This window comes from Python bivittatus, unplaced genomic scaffold, assembly GCF_059951505.1.
Source record: "Python bivittatus isolate LINGU-HERP-01145 unplaced genomic scaffold, Pbiv_v1 ctg000330_np1212, whole genome shotgun sequence".
Classification (NCBI taxonomy): domain Eukaryota; kingdom Metazoa; phylum Chordata; class Lepidosauria; order Squamata; family Pythonidae; genus Python; species Python bivittatus.
In genome coordinates, this window is record NW_028277058.1 from 7,926,053 (window position 1) to 7,950,387 (window position 24,335).

Consider the following 24,335-nt stretch of genomic DNA (forward strand, 5'->3'; position numbering starts at 1 on the left):
ATGACAGCAACGTTTTGCGCTCCGGAGGAGCAAAGACGTCTGGATCGTCGGAAGCTTTAAGCCGGGGGCACGCAGGTGACTCGCGCGCGCATCCCGCCGCGCTCCACCAGCCCCGCTTTCCGCCTTGCAGAACTGCAGAAATCGTGGGGCGCGTCCCTCCCGCCAGCCCGCAGCACCTCCGCTCGCTTTCCCCGCCTCCCGCCAACATCCAGACTTCCTGGATGACAAGGCCCGGGAAGCAGCCCGGCCTGGCCCGCCCGGTATTTAACGGGGGAGGCCGCGGAAAGCGCGGCTCCTGAGCTCGCCGCTGGGACCTGCATCGCTGCTTAGCCGCGGGCCGCCCCGCGTCGCTCTCCAGGCCGGCGGAGAAGACAGCCAGTCGGGGGGGCGCCGCGCCGAGAAGCGGCAGCGCGGGCCGGGCAGCCCGGGGCGGATCGACCCCGCGCCTCCCCTCTCCCTCGGCGGCGTTTGGTCTCGCCCGCGCCTCCGCTCCCTGCCATGTTGGATTGCGCGGCCGGCGCCGGGGAGAAGTTGGAAGTTTAGTGCCTGTCGGGAGAGCGGCGGAAGGCGTGGGGAGGGCGAGGAGCGGGACTTCCCGGCCGCCCCGCTCGCAGGAGCCCCCGGGAGCGGCCTAGTGCCCGGCCCGCCGCGGCGCCCCCTCCGGTCGCCGCCCCGATGTTGCTGCAATAGCGCGGGGAGGCAGGCTGCTGCGCCGCCACCCTCCAGGGTACGCGGGGCCTGACCCCCAAACGAGCCAGGGCCAGCTGCGAGGCCGGCGCAGGGGTTGGCAGTCCCGGCCGGGCGCCGGTGGCGGACGCCATGAACAGCAGCCAGCAGCAGCCCCCGCCGCCGCGGAGGGTCTCCAACGTGGGCTCCCTGCTGCTCACCCCGCAGGAGAACGAGAGCCTGTTCGGCTTCCTCGGCAAGAAATGCGTGGTGAGTGGCGGACGGGAGGGAGGCTTCGCCCTGCCGGCTGGGCCTGCCGTGCGGGGAGGCCCGGCCGATCCTGAGGGGCGCCTGGGGAGCGTGCGGAGGGTTTCCACACGCGCGTCCCGGGCAGCCAGCTGCACTGACCCTTCAAGAAGGGGGTCCAGGGCAGAACGGGGGTGACTTGCATCCGCTGGAGGAAAAGCGGGCTGCTCCGAGGGGGAGGCGTGATGATGCGAGGGGGCTGCCAGTCCCCCCCCCCATTTTTTTCCTTTCCGGCGCGGGGGTCATTGCTGGCTTACTCCGGGTTTGGAAAGAGCAGAAAGTCCCCGGCTGGGGCCGTTCCCACGGAACAGCTGCTTGCTTCCTTTTCTCCTTTATTCCTCCCCGTGGCTCTCTATTGTTGGTGCGGGGGTGGAAAATCAACCCCAAACAACCTTGGCTAATTCTCTGCTGAAAGGGGCGCGCGAGAAAGAGATGCACGTCTTTGCTCTCCAAGGGGAAGAGTTCAGCGGCCCTTTTTTGAACTCGTGAGAGTGGGATAAGTGCTGGGCGCAGGTGAAGGCTACGGACCCAAGCCAGGGGAAGAGAGGCAGAGCCGCCCCTCCGAGTCTGTTGACTAGAGTTGGCTTATTGGACCACTCCGGGTTTGCTGAAGGAAATAAACCTGGCTAGGCAACTTCAGACAAATCTTTTACCCTTGTGGCTTGTTTCAGAGAGGTGCTGTTTAGAATTGCTTTTTCAGCTTTTGGTGTGCTAAGGGATTATTTTCTCTTCCGCTTCCTCTTTCCAACAGGTATTATTATTTCAAAGGATCCCGGAAGTGCTCTGTGGTTTCTAATAGGTGTGTGTCAGCAGTGAAGATGTTGCAACTTTGTGGAAAAGTTCAGCTAGTTTCTGAACTTTCAGGAAATGAACTATAAAATGAGATGGCAAAATAGTGCTCTGAATTCTGTTCCCATTTGAGCAATAGATTTGCAGAGCAGATACAAAATTCCCCTGAGAATATATTTTATTGGGGGGAAAAAAACATACTGTAATAATCCTGGAAATCTTGTTACCTTGATTTATTAATATGAGATTTACATTGCTGTGTCTTGGCTTATCAGCTTTTAGTATAAATTCTGTATCATGCTATTTTATATTGAAATATTCTGCATCACTAAATTATTTACCTGTATTTCAGATGGATTGGCACTCAAACCATTTTTTTTTAAATAGAGAATCATAAGTAAAGTACCATAGACATGTTCTGATTCCATTAAGGTTTTTTGTTTTTTTTTGTTTTTTGCAGAAATCAATATTACTAAAGTTTTTTTCTATAATGAGAGGAAGGACAAACTGAAACTATATTGGAACCAAGAACTTGGTTACAGATTTGCAAATGTCCTTGCCCACTGTAAGCTCCATAAGGATTATAGTAGTATAGTGGTATCTGTGGAAAACCGACTTTTTTGTTTCTGATGGATTTAGATGGGTAAAGAAGATTCACAGATCATAATTCAGTCACAGATCATAGTCATTCATGTTTCATTAAGGTCAGGTTTGCACTCTAGATATATTATGTCTTTTCAGATGTTAATGGGAATTTGCAAAGATAAAGTATGTTTCTATAAACTGTCTAAAGAACATGAGCTGCTTTTTTCTGGGAATGCAGGCTTGCCTGGGAGTGTATAAATTTTGGTTGCCATTTTGAATTTTTTTAAAATACCGTAGGCCAAGTGGCTAAATATCAACTTGCTTGCTAGGTGATGCAATACAGGAAAGTGCATGTCCCACCCTTTATGTTAACACTGTACTATAATTTACCGGCAATCCACTTTTTGCAGGGTCTCTATCTTAACTAATGACTAAGGAAAAAAAATTTTTTTTCTAGACTTTAGGACTAAAGAAAAATTAGCACTTTTACTAAAAATGTCTTTGCTGAAGTTTAAGACACTTCACAGATTTTTCAAATCTATTTTAGAATGTTACATTCCTTCCTCTTCGGCAAAGAGCTGTTCCTAAGTGGAAGAGTTCAGGCGTTGCCCACAGAAAGTACCAGTTTTATTTCTAGCAAAGTCCCAGTTTGCTGAAAAGAGCTCCTTTCTCTGGAGAGCCATTCCTAGTCATTGTAGTATTGAGCTGCATGGATTTGCACTAATTTAGTGCAAGATGAATTCCAATGACCCATCTATAAGTGTGTTTGCATTATTTAAGGAACAAGTCTGCTTTTATCTACATAATTATTTTATATGTAAATGTAATCAATAAAATAATCCAAGTGACAACTGGAAAATCAAAATTGTGTGGTTAGCTGCAGAGAATTATGTTTTTTAAAGAGCAGCAATTTGGGTACAATAATGTACTACAGTATGGAAAACCAGATAGCATTCACTAATAAAATTAGAAGATATATTCTAGACTTGGAGAAAATATTTCAAATTCTAGGTGTTGGCACTTCAAAGATTTGAAAATAAATTGCAAATTGGGTTATATGATTTTTTTCAGTGCTTCCTCACATACAAAAAGATTGCTGAAAACCTCTTTAAAACTATTATTTTAAAATAATTTCAGTGGCAAACTTAAAATCCCTTTAAAAACAAATTGCATATGTATTAGTTGCTTAATTAATGCATAATTATGTCCAAATATATATCTTAATATATCTAGTGATTTATTAAGAGTATTTGTGCCACTGACAGTTTACAGAGTTATGATAACCATCAAACATAACCTATACAGCTTTTCCACCTTTACTAAAACCCTGTGTCCCTTAATGTTACCTTCTATTACACCATTAAAAGCTGTGTGAAAGAGTTCTGACTATAGGGCCTTCAGGAAGTTTTATCAGGGAGAACACCATTCAGATCTCAGGAAGCAGATTGTTACATTGCATAGGACATACAGCGAGCAGCAGCATATTCCTGCTCTCCTCTTCTGATCTCATTTGGAAGTGGCACTCATAACCATCCCTTTTTGACTGGACCTATTGGACAACATGGTTTTACCTGGAATAGGTAGTCCTTCAGGTGTGCATGCGTGCATGTGTGTGTATATATCAGTGTTTTGTGTAATATTGTATAGCTGCAAATGGCAGTGTGAAATAACCACTCACTCACTCCTGGAATTGTGACTGCTAGGCCAAGAATTATAATGCAAATTAATGTCAATGTGATAAAGAAGATATGAACCAAAACTGGTAGATAATATTTTCAGCATGCAAAAAGATTAGGTTCAGTCTCTGGCATCAGTTAAAAAGATAAGAGAATATATAATGGAAAAGGCTTTACTCAGAAAACCTGAAGAATCACTGTTCAAGAGTAGGCAATTCTGGAGAGACAGATAGTCTGACCTTTTCTAAATCAGCAATACTCCTTAGTCTTGTTGAATCATAACAAAGTCTGTGTGGATAAAATAAAGGCATTACCCCCCCCCCCCATTCTATAAAAGCAGATCCATTCTTGAGCTCAATACAGGTGGTCCTTGTTTAATGACCACTCATTCTGCGACTGTTTGAACTTGCGACAGTGCTGAACAAGTAGTTATAATCAGTCCTCAAAGTTCAGACCATTGCAGCACCCCCACAGTCACGTGACCATGATCTGGGTGCTCAGCGACTAACCCTGATTTCCGGCCATTGCAGCATCATGGGATCATGATTTGCTGCCTTCCCTGCCGGCTTCCTACAAGCAAAATCAATGGGGAAGCAGGTGGGAAGTCAAAAATCACAATTACATGAGGTCCTCACTTTAACAACAGTAACTGTGGACTGCTGGGGCTTCCATTGCTAAGTGACACAGTCACATGACATCACACTTTATGACTGCATTGCTTTGCACCAGAAATTCTGGTCCCAATTACAGTTAAGTGAGGACTATCTATATGTGGATTTACTCCAATGGGTTATTTTTTATTTATCTTCCTCCTATTCATTCATTCATTCTTGATTTCATTTAGTAGTTTCCCCAATTCAGGTTTAAGAAATCCAAAGCCATTAGGTTAGGTGGACTACATTCTTTCATTTTCTTTAATTATATTCTACACCATTAATTGCTGCTCAGTACCATGAAAATATATTCTCAGTTCAGTAGGATTTAAGTCGTCTTCAGGTACAGATCTATATCCACAAGATCCGACTTGCTAAGACTTAATATGATTACTTCACCTGTTGAAAGGTGTCATAATTTTTTTCAGTCTGAGAGAAAATGTTATCTTTTGTTGCAGTTGACTGTAAAGCTATCTGCAGAAAATGTGTGTGAGATGCTAATATGCTGTACCATGTCTAATATTGGTAGTTTTTAACTGTGGCCTACTAGACATCTCTAGTAGAAGTCTGGTATCTAGGCATAGCATGGATTCATATGTTTTAGATTGTTGTCCGGGAGCTTTATACATTTTCCAGATACTTAAATCTACATGTATTCTCTGTGTTGTACTCTCTGTCACCCTTCTCATCTCACTATGCAATGTAATTGTCAATTAATAGATCTGAATTCTGTGAAGGAACATCTATTGCCTAGATGTGGTGATAGAAGGTGGGATTTAAGATAGTGTCTCAAATGCAAAGATAATAAAAGGCATTTCTTTATTAAATGAGTAGGCCACAGTGATATTTTTACATATTTTGCTCCATTTGTATTGGGCATACATTGAAGCATATTGGATGCTGATAGAAACAAGGCTGGGATTGATAAACTAGCACTATTTTCAATAATATTTAGTTGTCTTACAAGAAAAGGCAAGGCAGATTCTTTTTGAGAACATTGTCTTAGTGCTCTACTAGCCATTTAACCATAACAGTTGAGCCACAATAATATGTAATACTCCCATGATCAAGAAGATTAAATAGTATGAGGTTAGGTTTCTATAGAACATTTGCATTTTGTTTCCAGTGCTTTGGCTTTTAAATAAATAGCAACCTTTTTATATTTCATGTGCATTTTCACAGAGAATGTTCAAGAAAAGTGAATGTGAACTCCATGTGACCTCAGTGTTTTAAAGACACTGTTTTCTTTTTAATCTTTACATGCTTGCATTACTTATTAATTAAAGGGTTTGGAGGTTGTCTATATTTCTCCTTCAAAGAGTATGTGTGGGATTCTACTGATACCAGAATAGCTGTTATTTGCTGCCTCCTTTCTCTTCCATAGCGAGGACTGAAAAAATTGACAGGGTAGGAATGGCAAAACTGAACAGATTTTTCATTTTTAAAAAGGATATGGTGGGTATATTTATCACCTCTCTGTTAATAACTCCATAGAGTTAGACCACAGACTGACAACTTGAAATCTGGAAAAACTTTTACACCAAGTTTTATGATACAAAAGGGAAGATTATGAGAAAGCTTTTTGGAGCACTAAAATCTACCACCTCTCCTCGGGTTCTCTTTTATCCCTAGCTGTAAAATTTTATCAGGTTATAGTTTAATATGTAAAATGCTAAGAATGTTACTAAGTCTCTGAGGGATGACATAATCCTTATTGACCTTAAAACGGTAGTCACTCAATATACTGTTCAGTATTACATGCATCATTCAATATACTGGAAAAGTTAGTAGTTCCTCTAATCCAGTTGATCTAAAGGTTGTGTTTCTGTGCTCTTACTTCCTGGCAGCACCCTCAGCAGCTCACCACAATCCTAGGTATAGTTTCCATCTGCTGCTCAGGCAGGAGCTGTGAGTCCAAAAGGACACTGAGATCACAGTCCAGCTTCTTCAAGGGGAGGTAACACCATCCAGACCAATTACCAGGGCCAATGTTGTAGGCAAAGCCCAGGTGTTTATGGATATGACAGCAGCTCCATCTTGGTGCTATTTAATCTGAGCTTGTTTTTCCCATTCAGTCCCTAAGAGACTCTGGACCAGATTTCCACATCATTTTTGGCTCAGTCAGGGATGGAAATATATTATTTAATGTCATTAATATATTGATGATGCCCCACCATGTTAGATTATTCCTCTTAGTAGTTCCATATTTGTGTTAGATAACACAGAAGAAAGGGCCAAGCTCTCTGGCACTCCCAGGCAGCAGCCTAGAGCTTGATTGCTCACCACTACCATTTGGAACCACCTGCTCAGCTTCCTAATCTCAACTTTTGCAGGAGACCTGAAGAATATCATGGTTGATAGTACTGAAGGCCACTAAGCAGTATATTTCTGCCATTAAGGTCCTGATGGAAGTTATACTCAAGAGTGATCAATATAGTTTCTGCCCATGGCTGAACTTTGTGTACTGACTTAAAAGGATTCAGATAATCTTTTTCTTTTAGGGTCCTCTGCAGCTCTCCACTTTCTCGACATTTCCCCCAAAAGGATGGAAATGAAAGTTATAGCAAATGGCCAGATTGAGAGGGCCTCTTCAAGAGAAGGTGCTCTACCACCTCTCTCAAGGATTGCAACATCTTTTCTCAAAGTGTTGACCATCTCCCAAATCCAGCATTATGCAGTAGCTCAGAAGCCAGGAGGAGCATGGTTCTATTCCACAGGTGGTGGAGCTTGTACAGCAAAGAATTCTTTTTACTTCTTCAAGTTCCACAAACTCAAAAGAATCCCAGATTGTAATCCATGGCCCTCCCCTGCTCACCTCAGAACTTGCCCAACTGGCATCCAAACCAAGGAAAATATAAGGTAGCTTTATCCACAAGAAATTGTAGGTGCTTTGTCATGCTCTTCTTTTCCATGAGGGTCTGTTTCTTCTTGAATAGGGTTAAGCATGGGAAAGAACAGGTGCCACATTCTTACCACCACCAAATAGACTCTGAACTTAAGTTTGTATCAGTGCTTGGTCACATCCACTTTTAGTTTTATGCTATTGTTGCTCTAGGCATTTTTTCATCAACTTAACACTCTCAGCTCCTCAGTAAACCAAGGAGTTGCCTGGGACTGGCAATCTGGCTGAGGCCTTGTTTAATTTTCTTTAATTGTTTTTATTGTTCCTTTCTTTGTTTCTCCAACTCTACAGTAAGCCTCCTTGAAATACAGTAACCAGGATTTTAAACAGTATCCAGAGCTTGCTGCACTATAGATTTGTTTTCATTAAACGATCTCTCATACTCAACAGGATCACTTTTTTAAAGTCAGTGAATAAGTGAAACTAGTAAAGGGTTTTCTCTATTTTCTATCACCCTAATTTACACTGAACTTCATTTGCCATTTTAATTTCTCATTCTGTACAGATCATTTCAGAGCTTTTTGGTTAATGAAAGATAACCATTTTAGCCTGTCTTGGCAAAAAACAAACAAAAGAATTCCTTGTACCTCTAATAAATTTACTGTCAGAAAAAATTGTGAGTTACAATCCAGTTTGTGAAATTTTATTCCACTTTAGGAACTATACCAAATATTAGTGTGGGTTTATAAAGAGTCAGAGGGAATAACATTCAGAACAGTGGTAATTACCTAATGAACAGTGGCTGTTTACAAATTAGTTGAGATAAGAAAGATATGCTTGCATGAGTTGATTAATACATATAATTTTTAAGCATTTGCTTTTTTTTCAAAACCACAAAACTGAAGTAGTCTTCCGTGTCCCCATTTTGGATTTTGTCATGCTAAATGTGAAATTTGTGTCCACATACTCATGTTCACAGAGACCGATATATTTGTTTTTATGTAGAATGTCATGCCCAGTTAAGTCACAGCACTAATCACAGAAAGCTGAGAAATGTCAGACCTGGTTAGCATCTGGATGGGAAACCATTAGGAAATACTAGAGCTGTAGGCTATATTGGAAGTGAAGCACAAAACAAAACAACAGAATAAGACAGTGGCAAATCACTTCTGCTATTGTTGTCAAGAAAACTATTAAGTCACCAGAAGTCAAACTCAACTCCAGTGAGGCTTTAACGTTTTTAGAAGATTGTACCTCAGTCTTTACCATCCAGGAGCACTTCCTGATATCTTGGACCATGTGTTCCATAATTCCTAGTTTGCGTAGGTAGTCCTCGTTTAGCAACCACAATTGGGACTGGCAACTTGGTTGTTAAGTGAAGCGGTTGCTAAGTGAAACTGACTGTGCTTATGATCTTACTTCAGCTTTCCTTTGCTTTACAGACCTGTAAAGGTCATAAATGTGAGAAGTGTGTGTGTGTGTATTTAAAAAGGTTTTGGTATATGGCTTATTTCAAATTATAGATGCTGGTGCATAACTCTACTGTACTGTAGAATGTAAAGAAAGGGGAGTTCAGTTTAAAGATTTTTGAAAAAGAACATGAACAGTAATCTGAGCAAGTGCTTTTTCTCCATGAAATATTCTTAATCCTGCTTTTCGTTCCACATATTTAGCCAAATCATCTTGAAATTATTTCCTGTATTACAGTTCTAAAGTCAGAAGCATCACTGTAACATACTGCAATACTATATAGCATTTGACCTCTGTGGTTAAGATTGTGAAAGTTTGGAACATACTGCAATATTGTGGCTTTGAGTGAAGCACCACAAATTAGCTTCCTTTTTTCTGAGTAGTAGTTTATATAGAAAGTGCATGACTTTGTTCCTTCAAATATTAAAGAAAGAGATTTTCTTTGTGGAAAAAGAAAGATCTGCTAGAAGAATATCTTCAAAAGAAAACATTCAGGAGCCTGCAAGAATTCGCCTGTTAATTTTTGTAACCTCTGTGATAACTTCTGCCCAAGAGGTACAGGAAGATCTTCTGTTGTTCCCTCTTGGACACCAAGACTCCCGTTTGGACACTTTAGATTTTTAACAGAGAAAATGTCATTAGAGGATGCCTTTTACGGATAAAAAAAGGACCAATCAACTTTTTCATTATAGGATGTCCCCACTCACTTAGTTTTGTAGCACAGATATAGCTGTGTACCTGAAATCAGCCAGTTGAAGATACAGAGCATCAAAACAAAGATTGGTTACACCATATTGTACACCACGTATGCCTTACTTAGTCTCTCTAAATTAATGTTCCATTGTACCCTGAAAGGCTGGTTTTCTTTATGTGAACTATTGAGCTTTGATTGTTTTAAACATTTATATTCTACCTAGCCTTTATGTGGTTTTAGGAAGCTCATAATATTGGTAAAAACACAGAAATCTAAAACAAGAATAATAGTTCCTACAGCAGCATTTTTTTTTACAGAACTGTGCCAGGGAAATCTCTGAAAAACCTGTGTAAATTTTTTCAATCGCTTGTTAATATTTTTAGTGCTCTTGTTGCTAAGGTAATGCCATGCTATAGTACAGTGCTTAGCTACTGGTGATTCAAAGTCAAGTGAAGATCAAGCACAGACCATTCTACAATTTCTAATTAGTTTATTTTCTCCTTACAAATTTTGCACATTGTTTTAGAAAAGGTCAAACAGGATTTGGTCTAAAATACCTCAAATTCATTCCTTGATCTGTATTGTCTAACTTAACAGAGAATAGGCTTATGACTATATAGAAAAGGAGTTATTACCCAATTATTGAAATGTGTTTAATATCAGTCAGTGCTAATTAGTCCCAATCCCTAGACAAAGGTTTTAATTTACTGAATGGGCTCTCTTCTGTCATTTCTGTTTCTCTCTCTCCCTCTCCTGAATTGCCTGGCTTGGATAAAGTGCATAAAAATAACTGATATAGAAATAAATAAGATGATATACACTATATACAGATAACTTTTAGATATGATCAATACAAATTGGTTATCGTTTCAATAGATGAAGTTGGGAGGTGTTGATGTATTTTCATGTTAGTAAAAGAATGTATTTGAAAAACACTATTTTGAGGCCTGTGGGATTTTGTAGTACTTTCAAACAGAGGTCATTGAGAGCACTATTATCTGTCCAGAAATACTCAGTTTTCATCAGATGAATTCTGCATGATTTTTTTGTAACTAATGGAGAAGACTGTGCCTAGCAAAAGCAATATGATAGCTAAATATTAACTAAGAATTTTTTAAAATTTATTTTAGACAATGTGCTCTGCAGTTGTTCAGATTTACGCAGCGGAACGCAATGCTATGTGGTCAAAGAAATGCTGTGGTGTAGCTTGCCTTGTAAAAGACAATCCACAAAGGTCTTATTTTATCAGAATATATGATATCAAGGTAAGGAACTGTTGCTTTGCCGTATTTGGTATATATTTCTATTGATTATATCTTATGAAAGTGTTGGGTAATAGTTGGGTAATATATAATATGCATATAATTACAAATAATTTGTTTGCATATTAACTGCTAAAACAATATGGATATAAGAGAAAGCTATGTGGAAAGCAAGAACTTTGTTTTCATATTCTATTGCAGATATTCTTATTACTGAAAGTATAAGTAGCTTGGGGGGGGGTTGCATTTAGGACTTTTGGGGAAAAAGTCATCGGTCTGGTCTGTTTCCGCTTATACGTGTCCTTTCGGTCTGTGAATTTTGTCCATATTTGTTTTAATAGGCTTTGAGACAGTATAAGTTACATGAGAATTGTAGCACATTCTCAGATTCATGCTGCAAAAGTGCAGGTTACCAATAATGTAAGCTAGTTCCTATGTCTTTAGAATAGCGCTCTAATCTAAAGTGATCAGAAAGGATGCAGAAAATCAGAATGTCGTCGTAGTAGTAATCTTTATTGTCATTGTACTACTTGTACAACGAAATTAAATGCCACCCCGTGCAGCTTTAAAAATATAAAAACCATAAAACACATAACATACATAAAACATATAAAACATGTGTTCCATGAACAAAAAGGTGATATATAAATCAATACATACTCAATGTCTGTATCTTCTTCCCTCCCCCCCCCAATCACTCTTGCAGGATGGAAAACAATTGTGGGAACAAGAATTATATAATAACTTTGTATATAATAGTCCTAGAGCATATTTTCATACCTTTGCTGGAGATGTAAGTATTTTAAAGAGTTAATTTTTAAAAATTACTGTTCTAAAAATGTACATTCTCTTAAAAATGGCCTATAAAATACTAAATAATTTTATTTGAATTATCTATATTTGTGTTGATTATTTCCAAACATTTTAATGTTCAGATAGAAGATCTGTTTGATTTTTTTTTTTTACATGAAAACGTATTTCATTTTTACTCTTGTTTTTAGTTAGCTTATAACTGAAACGTAAGGTGTAAGAATAAAAGTATTCCTAATTCCAGTTGAGATCAATAATGGTAAAAAATCTGAAGACTGCTTTGTTTCAGTGGAACTTCTTTCATTCCTTTATCTAGTTTCACAAGAGCTGCAGAAGTGCACATCTTTATTGCATTTCTTAGGTTGACGGGAACATTATTGTTTTTCAGACATATCAGGTGGGTCTTAATTTTGCTAATGAAGAAGAAGCTAAAAAATTCCAAAAGACAATAACAGACCTACTTGGACGACGGCAGAGAAAATCTGGTACTTGCATAGTTTTTTCAATGCTTGTTTGTCTTGTTTGTAGTTCTAGCTTATATTAGGAAACTTTGGCCTGTGGACATCCCCAGTTAACCTGTACCCTTCCTACTTTGCTTTATGCTAGTTAAGCTTGAACAAATTTTCAGTTAAGGGAGTCTTTGTCCAGCACTAATGCAGCATGGGGTTGAGTTGGTGGACTGTAGTGCTGATGTTTCCTGAACATCCCCTATCGCCCCTGTGCTAAAATAGGCTTGAAAAAGACTTGGCATAAAATATTGGTATATTTTATTTTTTGAAATGGCTTCCATAAGATCATGGCCTCAAAACTCTTCCGTGTATTAATTAGCAAGTAATTACTTTTCACAATTTGAATTGAAATTAATTCAAAGAGAATATGTGCAAAATGGGTCATTCTACACAGTGCATAACAATTTCAGAAGGTTTTATTATCAACTAGGTAGGATTAGGGGCTATGTAGTCTGTAACAAAATTAATTTATTAAATATTATTACTCCTTCCTAGGAGAGGTAATGTAAGTAATAAAAGCCAACTGAAATTGAGTAAAAACAGCTCCACTGAGAATTAATTGGGGGGGGGGGTAGTACTGGAAAGTTAAGTAGGGTAAACCCAAGAAATGTAAAAAAAAAAATTTTTTTTTTTTAAAGAAAGAAATTGGATTTATCCTGTTTTAGTTTAGCACAAGACTCAACATGCTCAGTAGCAACAACATATTGAGCGTTAGTTGAAACAAAAATGGAAGAATAGGGGTGGCGAGAAAAGAAACGGTCTGCCGGAGGAGCGTTTCAGTTAGGAAGTAAGAATATCCTAACATTTTGCTCTCCAGTCATATATTTTATGTAGCTAACAAAGTACTTATAGCTCACTGAATATACAGTGTTATAGTGCCATAAATGCAATACATGTTTGCTGTTTAGATTTTCCAAATAAGATAAGGTGTGTGTGTGTGCACGCGCACACGCAAGAGGAAAAGGTATGTATACTATATAAGCAAGCCTGGATATGCTAATTCTCCATGAATTTTTAGTTTACATTTATCTTTTTCTGCATTATAATATACTTAAGCAGTTGCTGAAGCTTGAAATTAGCTAGCTACTTGTATACATTTGTCTAGCTCAGTGTTTCTCAACCTTGGGAACTTTAAGATGTGTGAACTTCAACTCCCAGAGTTCCCCCCCAGCCTCACAGGGGAACTCTGTGAGTCGAAGTCCACACATCTTAAAGTTCCCAAGGTTGAGAAACACTGGTCTAGCTCCTAGTGTTCAGCTGCATTATGAATTAAGCACCATTTCTCATCCCCCACCCCCAAAAGCATTTCTACCTGCCACCTGAGTGGACATAGTTCAGGCCACTAAACGTATTCATATGTGTATATGTATATGTAAAGATATATACCTGCATCCATATACATATAGCAATTCTTTAATTAACCTCTCATTCTCTAAGAAACTATTTCTATGAATTATGTTACCGCTCAGGTGGTAATTTTTTTTCTGTTTTCCATACAATGTAGAACTTGGAATTTGTTTTAAAAGGTCAGTGTAAGATAATATTTATTGAAAACAATTGAAATCTATTCTGGCAAAGGCATTATTGGAGTTCTTAGTCATGCCTTTGTTTTCCTTTTCCTTTTTTGGGGAGGGGGACGACAAAAGTTGTTTAGCCACTAGATGGACTCCTAAGTCTATATTATACTACTGGTTGTAGTTCTGATTACAGAATGTTTTCCATGACTCTTCTGGCATGGATATTTTAATAAGAATTCCTGGGTGGAATTCCTCTGTCAGTAAATCTCCCACAATATAGATTTACTAACAAATAAAGATTTTAGGATTATAAGATAAGAGTTCCAACGGGGCATCCTGTTTTCATTAAAAGGTGCTTTATTATATCAAGATGTACTTTTTACAAATATATGATGAGATAAACCATGTCAAAGCTGCAACTACTTCAAAATGTAGGTGGGAGATAACCTGCTTTTTTCCCACTGGAAAAAAATATTCTAAGTTGCTGTACATTTTTTATTTTTAAAAAATGGTTTTGATTCATTTTATTGAGACTGAATTGCCTTTCAGTTGAATAGAAAAAAGTTTAAAATCCATCTTAAAATTTAGTTTGTTCAAATTAAGAACTCAGATGTAGTATCTCACTTATTAAAAAGGATACATTGTCATGTTCTATTTGTGTGTGAAATAAATAGAAAAATATATTTAAAATGGAGGAGTTAAATACATCAGTTTAGTACATGTCCTTTTTATAATGTAATTAAGATTTCTGAAGTTCTAGATAAAACATTTGCATATTTATTCTTACAGACATAATGTTCTTAGATCTAAAATTTACTTGTTAAAAATCTTACTGTAGAATATAACACATTGCTTCTATTTCTTTAATATAGAGAAAATACATAATATATAAAAATGTGTGAACTGTAATAATTCTAGAAATTCACATATATTTTAAGCAAGATAATTAGAGGAATTATTTCCCCAAATATCAGAATGTTTCACTGTCAATTATCCTTTTTATTTACTTGTCTAGAATTGCATACAATCAGTTTTATTGTTAAAATAATTTTGTAAGATAGAAACAATGGATCAGCCACCTGTCTTGGATTACTACAATGTTGAGAGAAATTTGAAAAAAATCTCACACTTCTTAACAGTAAATTGTGTGTATATGTTTCTCTCACTTTTACACTGTACTTTAAAATGTCATTTCCATTGGAAAGCTGACTTTTTAAGCTAGTTAATAGTGGTCCTGCAGGGTCTGGGATCATCCACAGGCCATTAGAGATTACTTAAACCCATTACTAAAATGAATAAAATATTGATTCATGCATGAATGGAATGATACTCTTTTGTGTGTTTTCCCTCCTAACAGAAAAAAGGAGAGATCTACCAAATGGTAAGGTTTTTATTAATAACTATAACATGTTCATCTATGTTACATAACTGCCAACTTCTGTGTGCATTTCTGAGAATGATGATTAGAAGGAAGGACCATATTTTAAATTTGTAATATGAATGCAACAATGGAAAATTACAAATTACAATTATTTTAATTTTATTCTTACAGTATAAAACACTCCCCTTGCTGTGTACTACTTATATGGGAATGTCCTAAATCAGCTTTAACCTGTTTTCACATACTAACATTAGGTTGTCATATTCAAAATTCACTGAGAAATTTCAGTTGCTAAATAGGAAAAAAATAAAATATCTGTCTTTTGGTAAGAATTAATTGCATTCTACATTTACATCTGTTCACTTCTCAGCAGCCTAATATTTGACACAAAATTGCAATTTATATTTTTAATCACTTAAAAACAAAAACAGTTGAAGAGATTGAGTAACATAGCATAGTAACAATTGTAGGATTAAATTGGCATTGAATGCATTAACCTGTAAATTCTTTGGATTTGTGCTTCCGGTGCTGTTGGCAATAGAAAAATCTCTTAAATGTGAAGCAGTTAACTGTTGGATTATCACTGTCATAATTGCTGGAATGAAAATGAGGATTTAATGGAATTAGTGTTTTAAAATGTATGTGTGTGTGTGTGTGTGTATGTATGTATGTGTATGTATATGGGACCCATTTTCATTTTAATATGTGATAGAATCTGATTTATTGTATAAAAGACTACCCTTTTTGAAGAACAGCTGAGGAATACGCAGGGTCTCAGATATGTTGTGATGTTTTATGCTATATTTTTGGGGAAACCTGAAGATGGAGAAGATATCAACCCAGTGGATATTTGAAGCTGCTATTTTGTCAAGTTCTTCAAAGGATGAACTCATAGACCTCTTTCATCTTCACTAACTTTTGCTGATGGGAGAGGTGCTTATGTTATGATGGCAATTTTTTTTTTTGGTTGGATACCAACATGGCAGTGGTAGAAATTCCTTATGCTATATTCATATGTCCCCATGGACAACCAAACTCTAATTAGAGTGGTTAGTTTGCTTGTTAATAGGCTAAAACTTTATATATATATATATATAGGTTATTAATGGATATATTGCCAGTGAACAACTTGCCTTAGTATTCATTCATTCATAGTAGTACCTGAATGTAAGTCAACTGAACAGAGTTTAAGTCTAATTTTTGAGTAAAATATTTAAAATTGCACTCTAAAATAAATTAGCTATTCCGTGTATTCAAAAATCTCTTTATAATTTCTGCGTTTTAATCAGTCATAAGATTGATACATTTGTTCTGCATTCAAGAAGGATATTGATTTCTACTGCTGGAACAATTACTAGGCAATTCACAAATTTTATGAAATATATTGTTATGAAACTTTTCTTTTATATACAATGTGTTCTTTGTTTTGAAACTTTCTACAATGCTTTTGAATACCGAAACCAGAATATGAAGAGGAAAAAAAATCATTTCAAATCAAGCATACAGTCTAGTTGTATTCTTACAGGTCCAAGTCTGCCAATGGCAACTGTTGACATCAAAAATCCAGAAATCACCACTAATAGATTTTATGGTTCACAAGTCAACAATATCTCCTATACCAAAGAGAAGAAAAAAGGAAAAGCAAAAAAGAAAAGATTGACAAAGGCAGATATTGGAACTCCAAGCAACTTCCAGTAAGAGTGCCTGTTTAATTTATTAACATTTTAACTTTACAAAAAAGCCACAGATGTGTTTATTTACATCTCAGTAGGAAAGTCAATCAGTTACATAATTCTACATGCACAGCAAGAGTTCCTTGTATTAAATGTCCAGCAATAGTTACCCTTTAGTGTTTGATTTTAAAAAAACCTCAATGGCTTATGCAGTTAAATGATAAGTTTTAGTATAAGAAAACACAATAATGAATCCACAGAAAGAAAGAAAGAAAGAAGCAAAGTAGGGCGGTGAACTCTAATAGAACACAAAATCAGCGCAATATTAAATTATAGGGTATTTCATGATTGGTGCTCCCCCTCCTTCAGTTGACATTCTCATCACTTGCCTAATTTGGAGAAGGATGGATACTTAGGAGATAGCATCTGATAAATTTATGGTTTGATTACTGCTGTGACAGAAGGTTCTAACCCATTTTGGGATCTGTAGAATTAAGTGTAGAATCTATTTCATTGATATCTTAACCTTTTCCATATTTTTTCTCACATCAGTTGAATAATTTTAACAACTATTTATCAGCTTGCTGGTTCCTAGTATAGTGCAGTTGCCTTAACTTCATGTATCTAAAGCTTTTTTTTTATCCCCTTGTTTTCAGACACATTGGCCATGTTGGCTGGGACCCAAACACAGGTTTTGATGTAAGTAAGCATAGTGCAGACTTACATTAGTATTTTATCAGATGAGGCTTCATATCTCTGACCATTGATTCATTACATGCATATGTGGTCCTGTTGTTCTAGAACAAAAATAGAAGGGCAACTGTAATCTGTGTATGTGGATTATAGTGTTCTTCACCAACTTGACCCATTTTTTTTCAGGATTTAAAAAGATTTTTGGAAGTACACATGTCTCAAAGTTTTCAGCATTTTTCACTTACTTTTATATAAAATTCAGTAATTTGTGGATAATTTTTTTCTACAAAATATTTGTATCACATTTATTAACAAGAATGAATTTTCAGATAGCTCTAATAATGTTTTCTGTAGGTTAACAATTTGGATCCAGAACTGAAAAACCTATTTGATATGTGTGGAATTTCAGAGGCTCAGCTGAAAGACAAAGAAACTTCCAAGGTTATATATGATTTTATTGAAAAAACAGGAGGAGTAGAAGCAGTTAAAAATGAATTGCGTAGACAAGGTGAGTCTTCTTATACTCATGCAGTCTATAGATTATGCTTTTTAATGTCTACAAAAGATTTAGAATATTTAAATACGGTAATTTGACAAGTACTCTCTTGATTTAAAAATACATTTGCACATTTGTTAAAATATAACTATTTCTAAATCACACTTGCAAATATATCTCATTATACTACAGAGTATGTTTTCTATAGCTATTTGAGCTACAAACTCTGTAGCCAATAACACATTGCTGCTATTCACTTCAAGAAACAGCTTGACTATTCCTCAGTGGAACAACAAAACCAAAAATAAGAATTTGAATTTTCAAATATACCCAAGTAATGTAACTTCTGTATATCTTGATTCAGTTATCATCATCATCATCAAATGTCTCTAATGGTTGAGTATAATTTAATTGAACGGTAACAAATAATTATTACAATATTATTACAGCACTTAACATTGTATGAGTACTGAATACATCGTAGAATTGGCTTTATTGTGCTAGATTGATTGGCAAGCAATATTATTTCAGTTTCATATGGTTGAATGTAGGATATGAGGGACTCTGGTAGGCTTCAGAGAAAGTTAATATATGCTACATTTATAATCTAGGCCCACCACGCTGGAGTGGTATGTATGAATTCTAGTCTTTTTAGTATTTATATACCTTTTTACTTAATAGGAAGACAATTTTTCCCCCAAATAACTACCTGTGAATTAATACAGGTAGTCCTCAACTTACGACCAGAATAGGGACTGGAAAATTCATCATTAAGCAGTGTGGTCATTAAGTGAGGCGTCATGTGACCACACCCAATTTTATGACATTTTTTGTGGCAGTCATTAAGCAAATCATGTAGTTCTCCATTAATTTTGCTTGTTGGAAGCCGGCTGGGAAGATCACAAATGGCAATCATGTGACCTTGGGACACTGCAACTGTTATAAATACATGCCGGTTACTGAGCACCTGAATTTTGATCACGTGACCATGGACACTGTGACAGTTGTAAGTGCAAGGACTGGTCATAAGTCTCTTTTTTCAGGGCCGTCGTAACTTCAAATGGTAGCTAAATTAATGGTCGTAAGTCGATGATTACCTGCAGTTTGTGTGTGTGTGTGTGTGAATTGCCTTACATTTTCTGAGACGCATAGAACACCCTGTCAAAATAAATGAGGTGCAAGCTGCTGCAGTCATCACTACTATGAAGGGCGAATGTTTTGAAGATTAACTGTGGATTGGAAGGGGGTGTTTGCTTTCCCTGTCCAATTACCTTTCCCCTTTCTTCATCTCAGTGCAGTCCCCTCACCCCATAGCCACACTAGTTGTTCTTTTTTCCTTGTTCTGGCTGGAAGGAAGGAAAAGTAGTATGCATATATGTTCTTGCATGTTCCTGTGTGTGAGAGAATGAGTAATACATGCAGTTGGGATTCAGTTTGTTTTATAAAAGGAATACCTTTTTCAGGGGCAATCAGTTTGGATTAATTGGGTTGGTTTTGGGTCCGTCCGTCCCGTTCCCCCCCCACACACTTTGCCTTTTTTTGAAGTGTGGCTTCTGGTAACATATTTGTCAATACTTGCGTATGTGTATACACATCCATACACACACACTTGTTGGTGGCAGAAAAGCTCCATGATATTTTCAGCTGGAATTGGCAATCCTCATTTGGAAAGGCAAGGAAGCATGGCACATAATCTTTTGTCTGGATTCATAGGTTCCCCCCCCCCCACTCTTCCGTCAGAGTTGTCTTCCTTTTGGGTAAACATGGTATTAGCATTTAAGTTTCAGCTATGTTTTGTATGAATAACTATGCTTTATTGGCACAGAGACACTCTAATCTTTTTAAGGATACTAACTTACTTATCTCAGTGCTTCTCCGATTCGATATTTGCAGACTATGTAGTAGGCCTTGTATAATAAGAAATTATCACTGCTTGAAGAGTGCTTGCATTTTGAGGTCTTGATTAAATTATCTTGTGTAACTGATTTTTCTTATTTGTTTATATGTATTCTAATAGCAAGACCCTCTACTTACAAATGGCAATCAATATTAGTCTTAGCTGAATGAAATGCATTTACCAGTAATGGCTTTGTGACTGAACTGTTCAGTACTTGCTTTGGACCCCTAGGGCTGGGGATTGCGAAGAGAAAATTGGGTGTCATATATAGGTGCTTGGGCCTTTCATTAATCTGACTCTCCCTGAAATGATGACTACAAGTACCAAAGCAAAATGATAAAAAGAAGCTTTGCATTATGTCTTGCATCATAACTCTGCACTTCCTTGCTTTACCACTCGGAGTTTTCTGAATTGCACATCTTGCCCAAATGTATCTATATCTCTGTAGCTTCCAAGTTAAGGTAATTTACTGGATCTGTTTTGGGATTACAGTTGAACATATAATTCCAGTGCTTCAGTTGATCATTTTATGGGACTAGAGACTGAATTATCTATATTTTGCCTTTTGTTTTAAATTTTGTTAGCTTTACTTTTTTTCAGAATGACAAATGGGTAATACTAGATAGTATTTTTTTCCAAACAAATTCAGACACATTTATGATATAAGTTATGAATATCAAACCTCCCCATAGATAAAAACTTTGAGTAGAATGTAACATTTAAATAAAAACATTGCCCAGTGAAAATATTTACTAGATATTGCAAATAAATATTGATATTGTTACAATTTGTGGAAATAGTATTATAATCTGTTCTTTTTAATGGATTGCATCAATAAATGTGAGCAGCAGGAAAGTTAAACACAAATTAAGGGACAGTGTAAAGTATGAATGGATGCTTTCTACGGTAATTGGTGTACTTTTAATACTTTCAGTCTTGACTTCAGAGAGCTCTGTCTGATAGTGAATAAATACTTTTCTCTATTTTTGGTTTGTTTTTGGTTTCAGCTCCACCACCTCCTCCACCATCTAGGGGCGGTCCACCTCCTCCACCACCACCACCACATAGCTCAGGCCCCCCTCCTCCTCCTGCTAGGGGAAGAGGAGCCCCTCCCCCACCTCCTTCAAGAGCTCCAATAGCAGCACCCCCTCCCCCACCTCCTTCTAGGCCTGGTACTATAGTGCCACCACCTCCACCAAATAGGATATATCCTCCTCCTCCGCCAGTTCATTCTTCTGCACCCTCTGCCCCACCTCCTCCCCCTCCACCACCATCGGTTGGTTCTTGTGGACCTCCACCACCACCACCTCCCCCTCCTCCTCCTGGTCCTCCTCCTCCACCTGGTCTTCCATCAGAGGTTGACCATCAGCTTCCAGCTCCTTCAGCAAATAAAGCAGCTCTATTAGATCAAATCAGAGAAGGTGCCCAATTAAAAAAAGTAGAACAAAACAGTCGTCCAGTCTCCTGTACAGGAAGAGATGCACTACTTGATCAGATACGACAGGGTATACAGCTGAAGTCTGTGAGTATTATTCTTTCTTAAGATCTGGCTTCAAATTTCTAGATTATTTTTTAAAGCCATTTTCCTCTATAGATAGTCCTCGACTTACAACATCAATGGGGCCCAGAATTTCCATCGCTAATCAATGCAGTCATAAAGTGTGACTGCATAGCTTAGTGACGGCAATCCCTGCAGTAACAGTTGCTGTCATTAACTGAATCCCATAGTTGTTAGGCAAGGCAGCTTCTTGCCAGCTTTCCACAACCAAAGTCAATGGGTAGCTGGCAGGAAGTTTCAAGTCCCAGGCTGGCAGGCACATTAGTGGCTGCTACTGGGTGCGGGAGGGAGCGAGGGCATGTGTGAGAGGCACAGCATAGGTTGGGGCAGGTGCAAGGGGGTGTGCGAGAGGCACCGGTTGAGGAGGGTCACAAGGAGGTGGGGGTTTGCAAGATTTGAAATTTGCTTATTTGTTGTTATTTCCAAATTGTTGGGCAAAAGTTAAATGCCTCTAAATTAAACTAATAATGAAAGAAAATGATAAGATTTAGCAGGTTGGATTTCCGCAGACAGAACAAAAATCACATTTATGTGCTTCTGCAAATATATTTTGATAATAGCCAAATGAGTTTGCCAAGGAGTAGAGTTTATTCAATTGCCTGTCCGTTCTAAGCTCCAGGTGAGATTAACCAGAAGCAAGGGAGTTCAGATCTTAGATTTTGAGGTTCATCTTCTCTTGTTCAATTGATCCTGTCTCTAGTTGTCTTATTTAAGAGCACTTAATTTTTCAAAAAAGGTTTGGAAACCCTTTTGTGGGTTGCTGGTTTTTAATTTTTGTTTTATTTTGATGTATAAAAATCTGCCCCCAAATTATCAAAAATAGTTGCTATTTCAACAGATATTACCATGGAACTCCAAAATGCAGTTGATTTTAAACATCTAATGCTTTTAACAGCCTGGTTTCTTAGATTTCAGGCTTCTGAAAAATAGGAAACATTTACTAAGTTCTGTTGCATTCATTCTTATGTATTTAATTTTGCCTAAGGTATCTGATGGCCAAGAGACTGTACCACCTACACCTGCACCTACCTCAGGTATTGTGGGTGCACTAATGGAAGTTATGCAGAAAAGGAGCAAAGCCATTCATTCTTCAGGTAGGTCAGGAAATCAGTATTCATTTTAGTCCAGTGCCATCAAGTAGGAAAGAACTTTCTAGCTTATATCCAGATTCATTGCATTCTGTATACTGTTGTAATATCTGACCCAAAAGAGCCAGTTTATCAAGAATAGAAAATTAAAATATTTTTGCTGGAAATACCCCCATATAGATCTTAATAAATCTTGCATGGAAAGTAGGCTTGTTATAACAATTAGAATTCTATTTAGCATAATTTTTTTGATACAGACAGATCTATTACTCTTCTCAAAACAACCTGCATGAGAGGTATTGCTTTATATGTTCTTAAGTGTCTTTTATTTAAAAATGGACTAAAACATTCTTTCACATTTGATGGTGCAAATCCAGGTATTTTTTGTTGAGAAATCAGTAATTCAATCAAAAATACAAAAAGAATGAATGCACAAGTTAAAGGGTTTTTTTTAATGTAAGCAGTGCTACGTACAAATAGCAAAAGTGTTTTTACAATGAAGTCTAGCTAAACTTGAGAGCATTTTGAATGGAATTGGGATAGCTTGGTTGTAAAATTCTCAAGCTCTTGAATGCAGGGCCATCAGCAGTGGAATAGGATTGTTAGGAATGGTTCTAAGAAAATTAGGAGTTAAAGTGTTTAGTAACTGGACAGATAAAGAGATGCACTCTGATGCTCAGACTTTCAGAACGGCGTTAGTATTGAAAGTCTGAGGCAGTTTCCAGTTTGGAAAATGAAACCTGCCCTACAATAAAGAAAAAGGATCCATACTTTCACCTTAACCCCCTTGAGTCTTTATTAAGGAAACTAGAAAATGGAGAAGATTCTGTATCTAATGGTTAGAATTCACTGGGGAACAAGTGAAGACTTTTTAGAGACTCCTGTGTCTTGCGGTGGCAAAAGGCTTCAGTGCAGCAGTGCTAGGTGCTCAGTATCTTCCAAGACAAATTCTAATCTGTCTTGTTTTCTTTGGGAAGTTTCATAAAAAGGGTAACTTTTTAGCTTTGGATCATTCAGTTCTATGTGGCTGAATTTTTAAAAAGATGGTTTAAGGGTGAATGACAAAGTTCTAGCTCTTGAAGACCCCAGTAATAATAGGTATCCAAGCTAAACAATCAAACAAATGCTTAACCGCTTGGATTAACTTTGCTCTGCCACCTCTTCAAAAAGAAAAAAAATCAAAGGACTTTCTGTTTCTGAAATGAGAATAACACATCACATAGGAGGAAATGAAAAGAAAAATGATGACCTAGGAAATAGATTCCTTTTCTTGAGTAACCTGTTGGCTGGGAAACATATTGATTGGATTGACCAATGATTAGGAGATACAAAGCCTGGCTTTGGGATATGTTTGTCAATGCACAAGTAGCTAACCAAATATAAAGATTTAAATAGGACTAGTTCTTTTTTGTTGAATGAATAATTTAACATTTTAGCAATCAGATTAACTGGGTGAGCCTTTTTAAACAACAAACATAAACTTTCTACTTGTGGCCATCAGTTTTTACCTGTGGTTGCCCTTTTTCAGAATCAAAATGGAGAAAACACTTCTAAAACCCGAATCTCATACTTTGATCAATTAAATTTAAATTCAATCAAACCCAACAATTTGATAGAGTGTCACTGAAGGAGCAGGGCAATCCTCAACCCAAAATAACATGTGAATTGAGGCCTTCACTTTCCAGTTTGAAGCTGAGTTTGTGCCCTTAGTGTGTGATCTAAAGCCTAGATCCCAATTGTCGTCTTGTTTTTGCATACAAGTTTACATTT

The 24,335-nt window shown here is 37.5% G+C and overlaps 1 protein-coding gene across 3 annotated transcripts in view; it reads left to right on the top strand.

Annotated features, from left to right (window-relative positions):
- The first annotated feature begins 540 nt into the window (after nt 1–540).
- The window catches only part of WASL (WASP like actin nucleation promoting factor), a 35,029-nt gene continuing 11,234 nt past the window's right edge, over nt 541–24,335 (top strand). Inside the window, exons 1-11 of one of the 3 annotated variants that reach the window (XM_088141675.1) lie at nt 541–936; nt 10,812–10,946; nt 11,650–11,736; nt 12,142–12,238; nt 15,137–15,160; nt 16,686–16,854; nt 17,490–17,532; nt 17,881–18,034; nt 18,634–18,651; nt 20,927–21,441; nt 22,463–22,571. In XM_088141675.1, coding sequence (XP_087997801.1) covers nt 820–936; nt 10,812–10,946; nt 11,650–11,736; nt 12,142–12,238; nt 15,137–15,160; nt 16,686–16,854; nt 17,490–17,532; nt 17,881–18,034; nt 18,634–18,651; nt 20,927–21,441; nt 22,463–22,571 — 1,468 coding nt within the window. In that variant the 5' untranslated portion in view covers nt 541–819. Of the gene's footprint in view, nt 937–1,750; nt 1,772–10,811; nt 10,947–11,649; nt 11,737–12,141; nt 12,239–15,136; nt 15,161–16,685; nt 16,855–17,489; nt 17,533–17,880; nt 18,035–18,633; nt 18,652–20,926; nt 21,442–22,462; nt 22,572–24,335 lie in introns of those variants that run through there. The other 2 variants (XM_088141677.1, XM_088141676.1) reach the window with 2 other exon arrangements.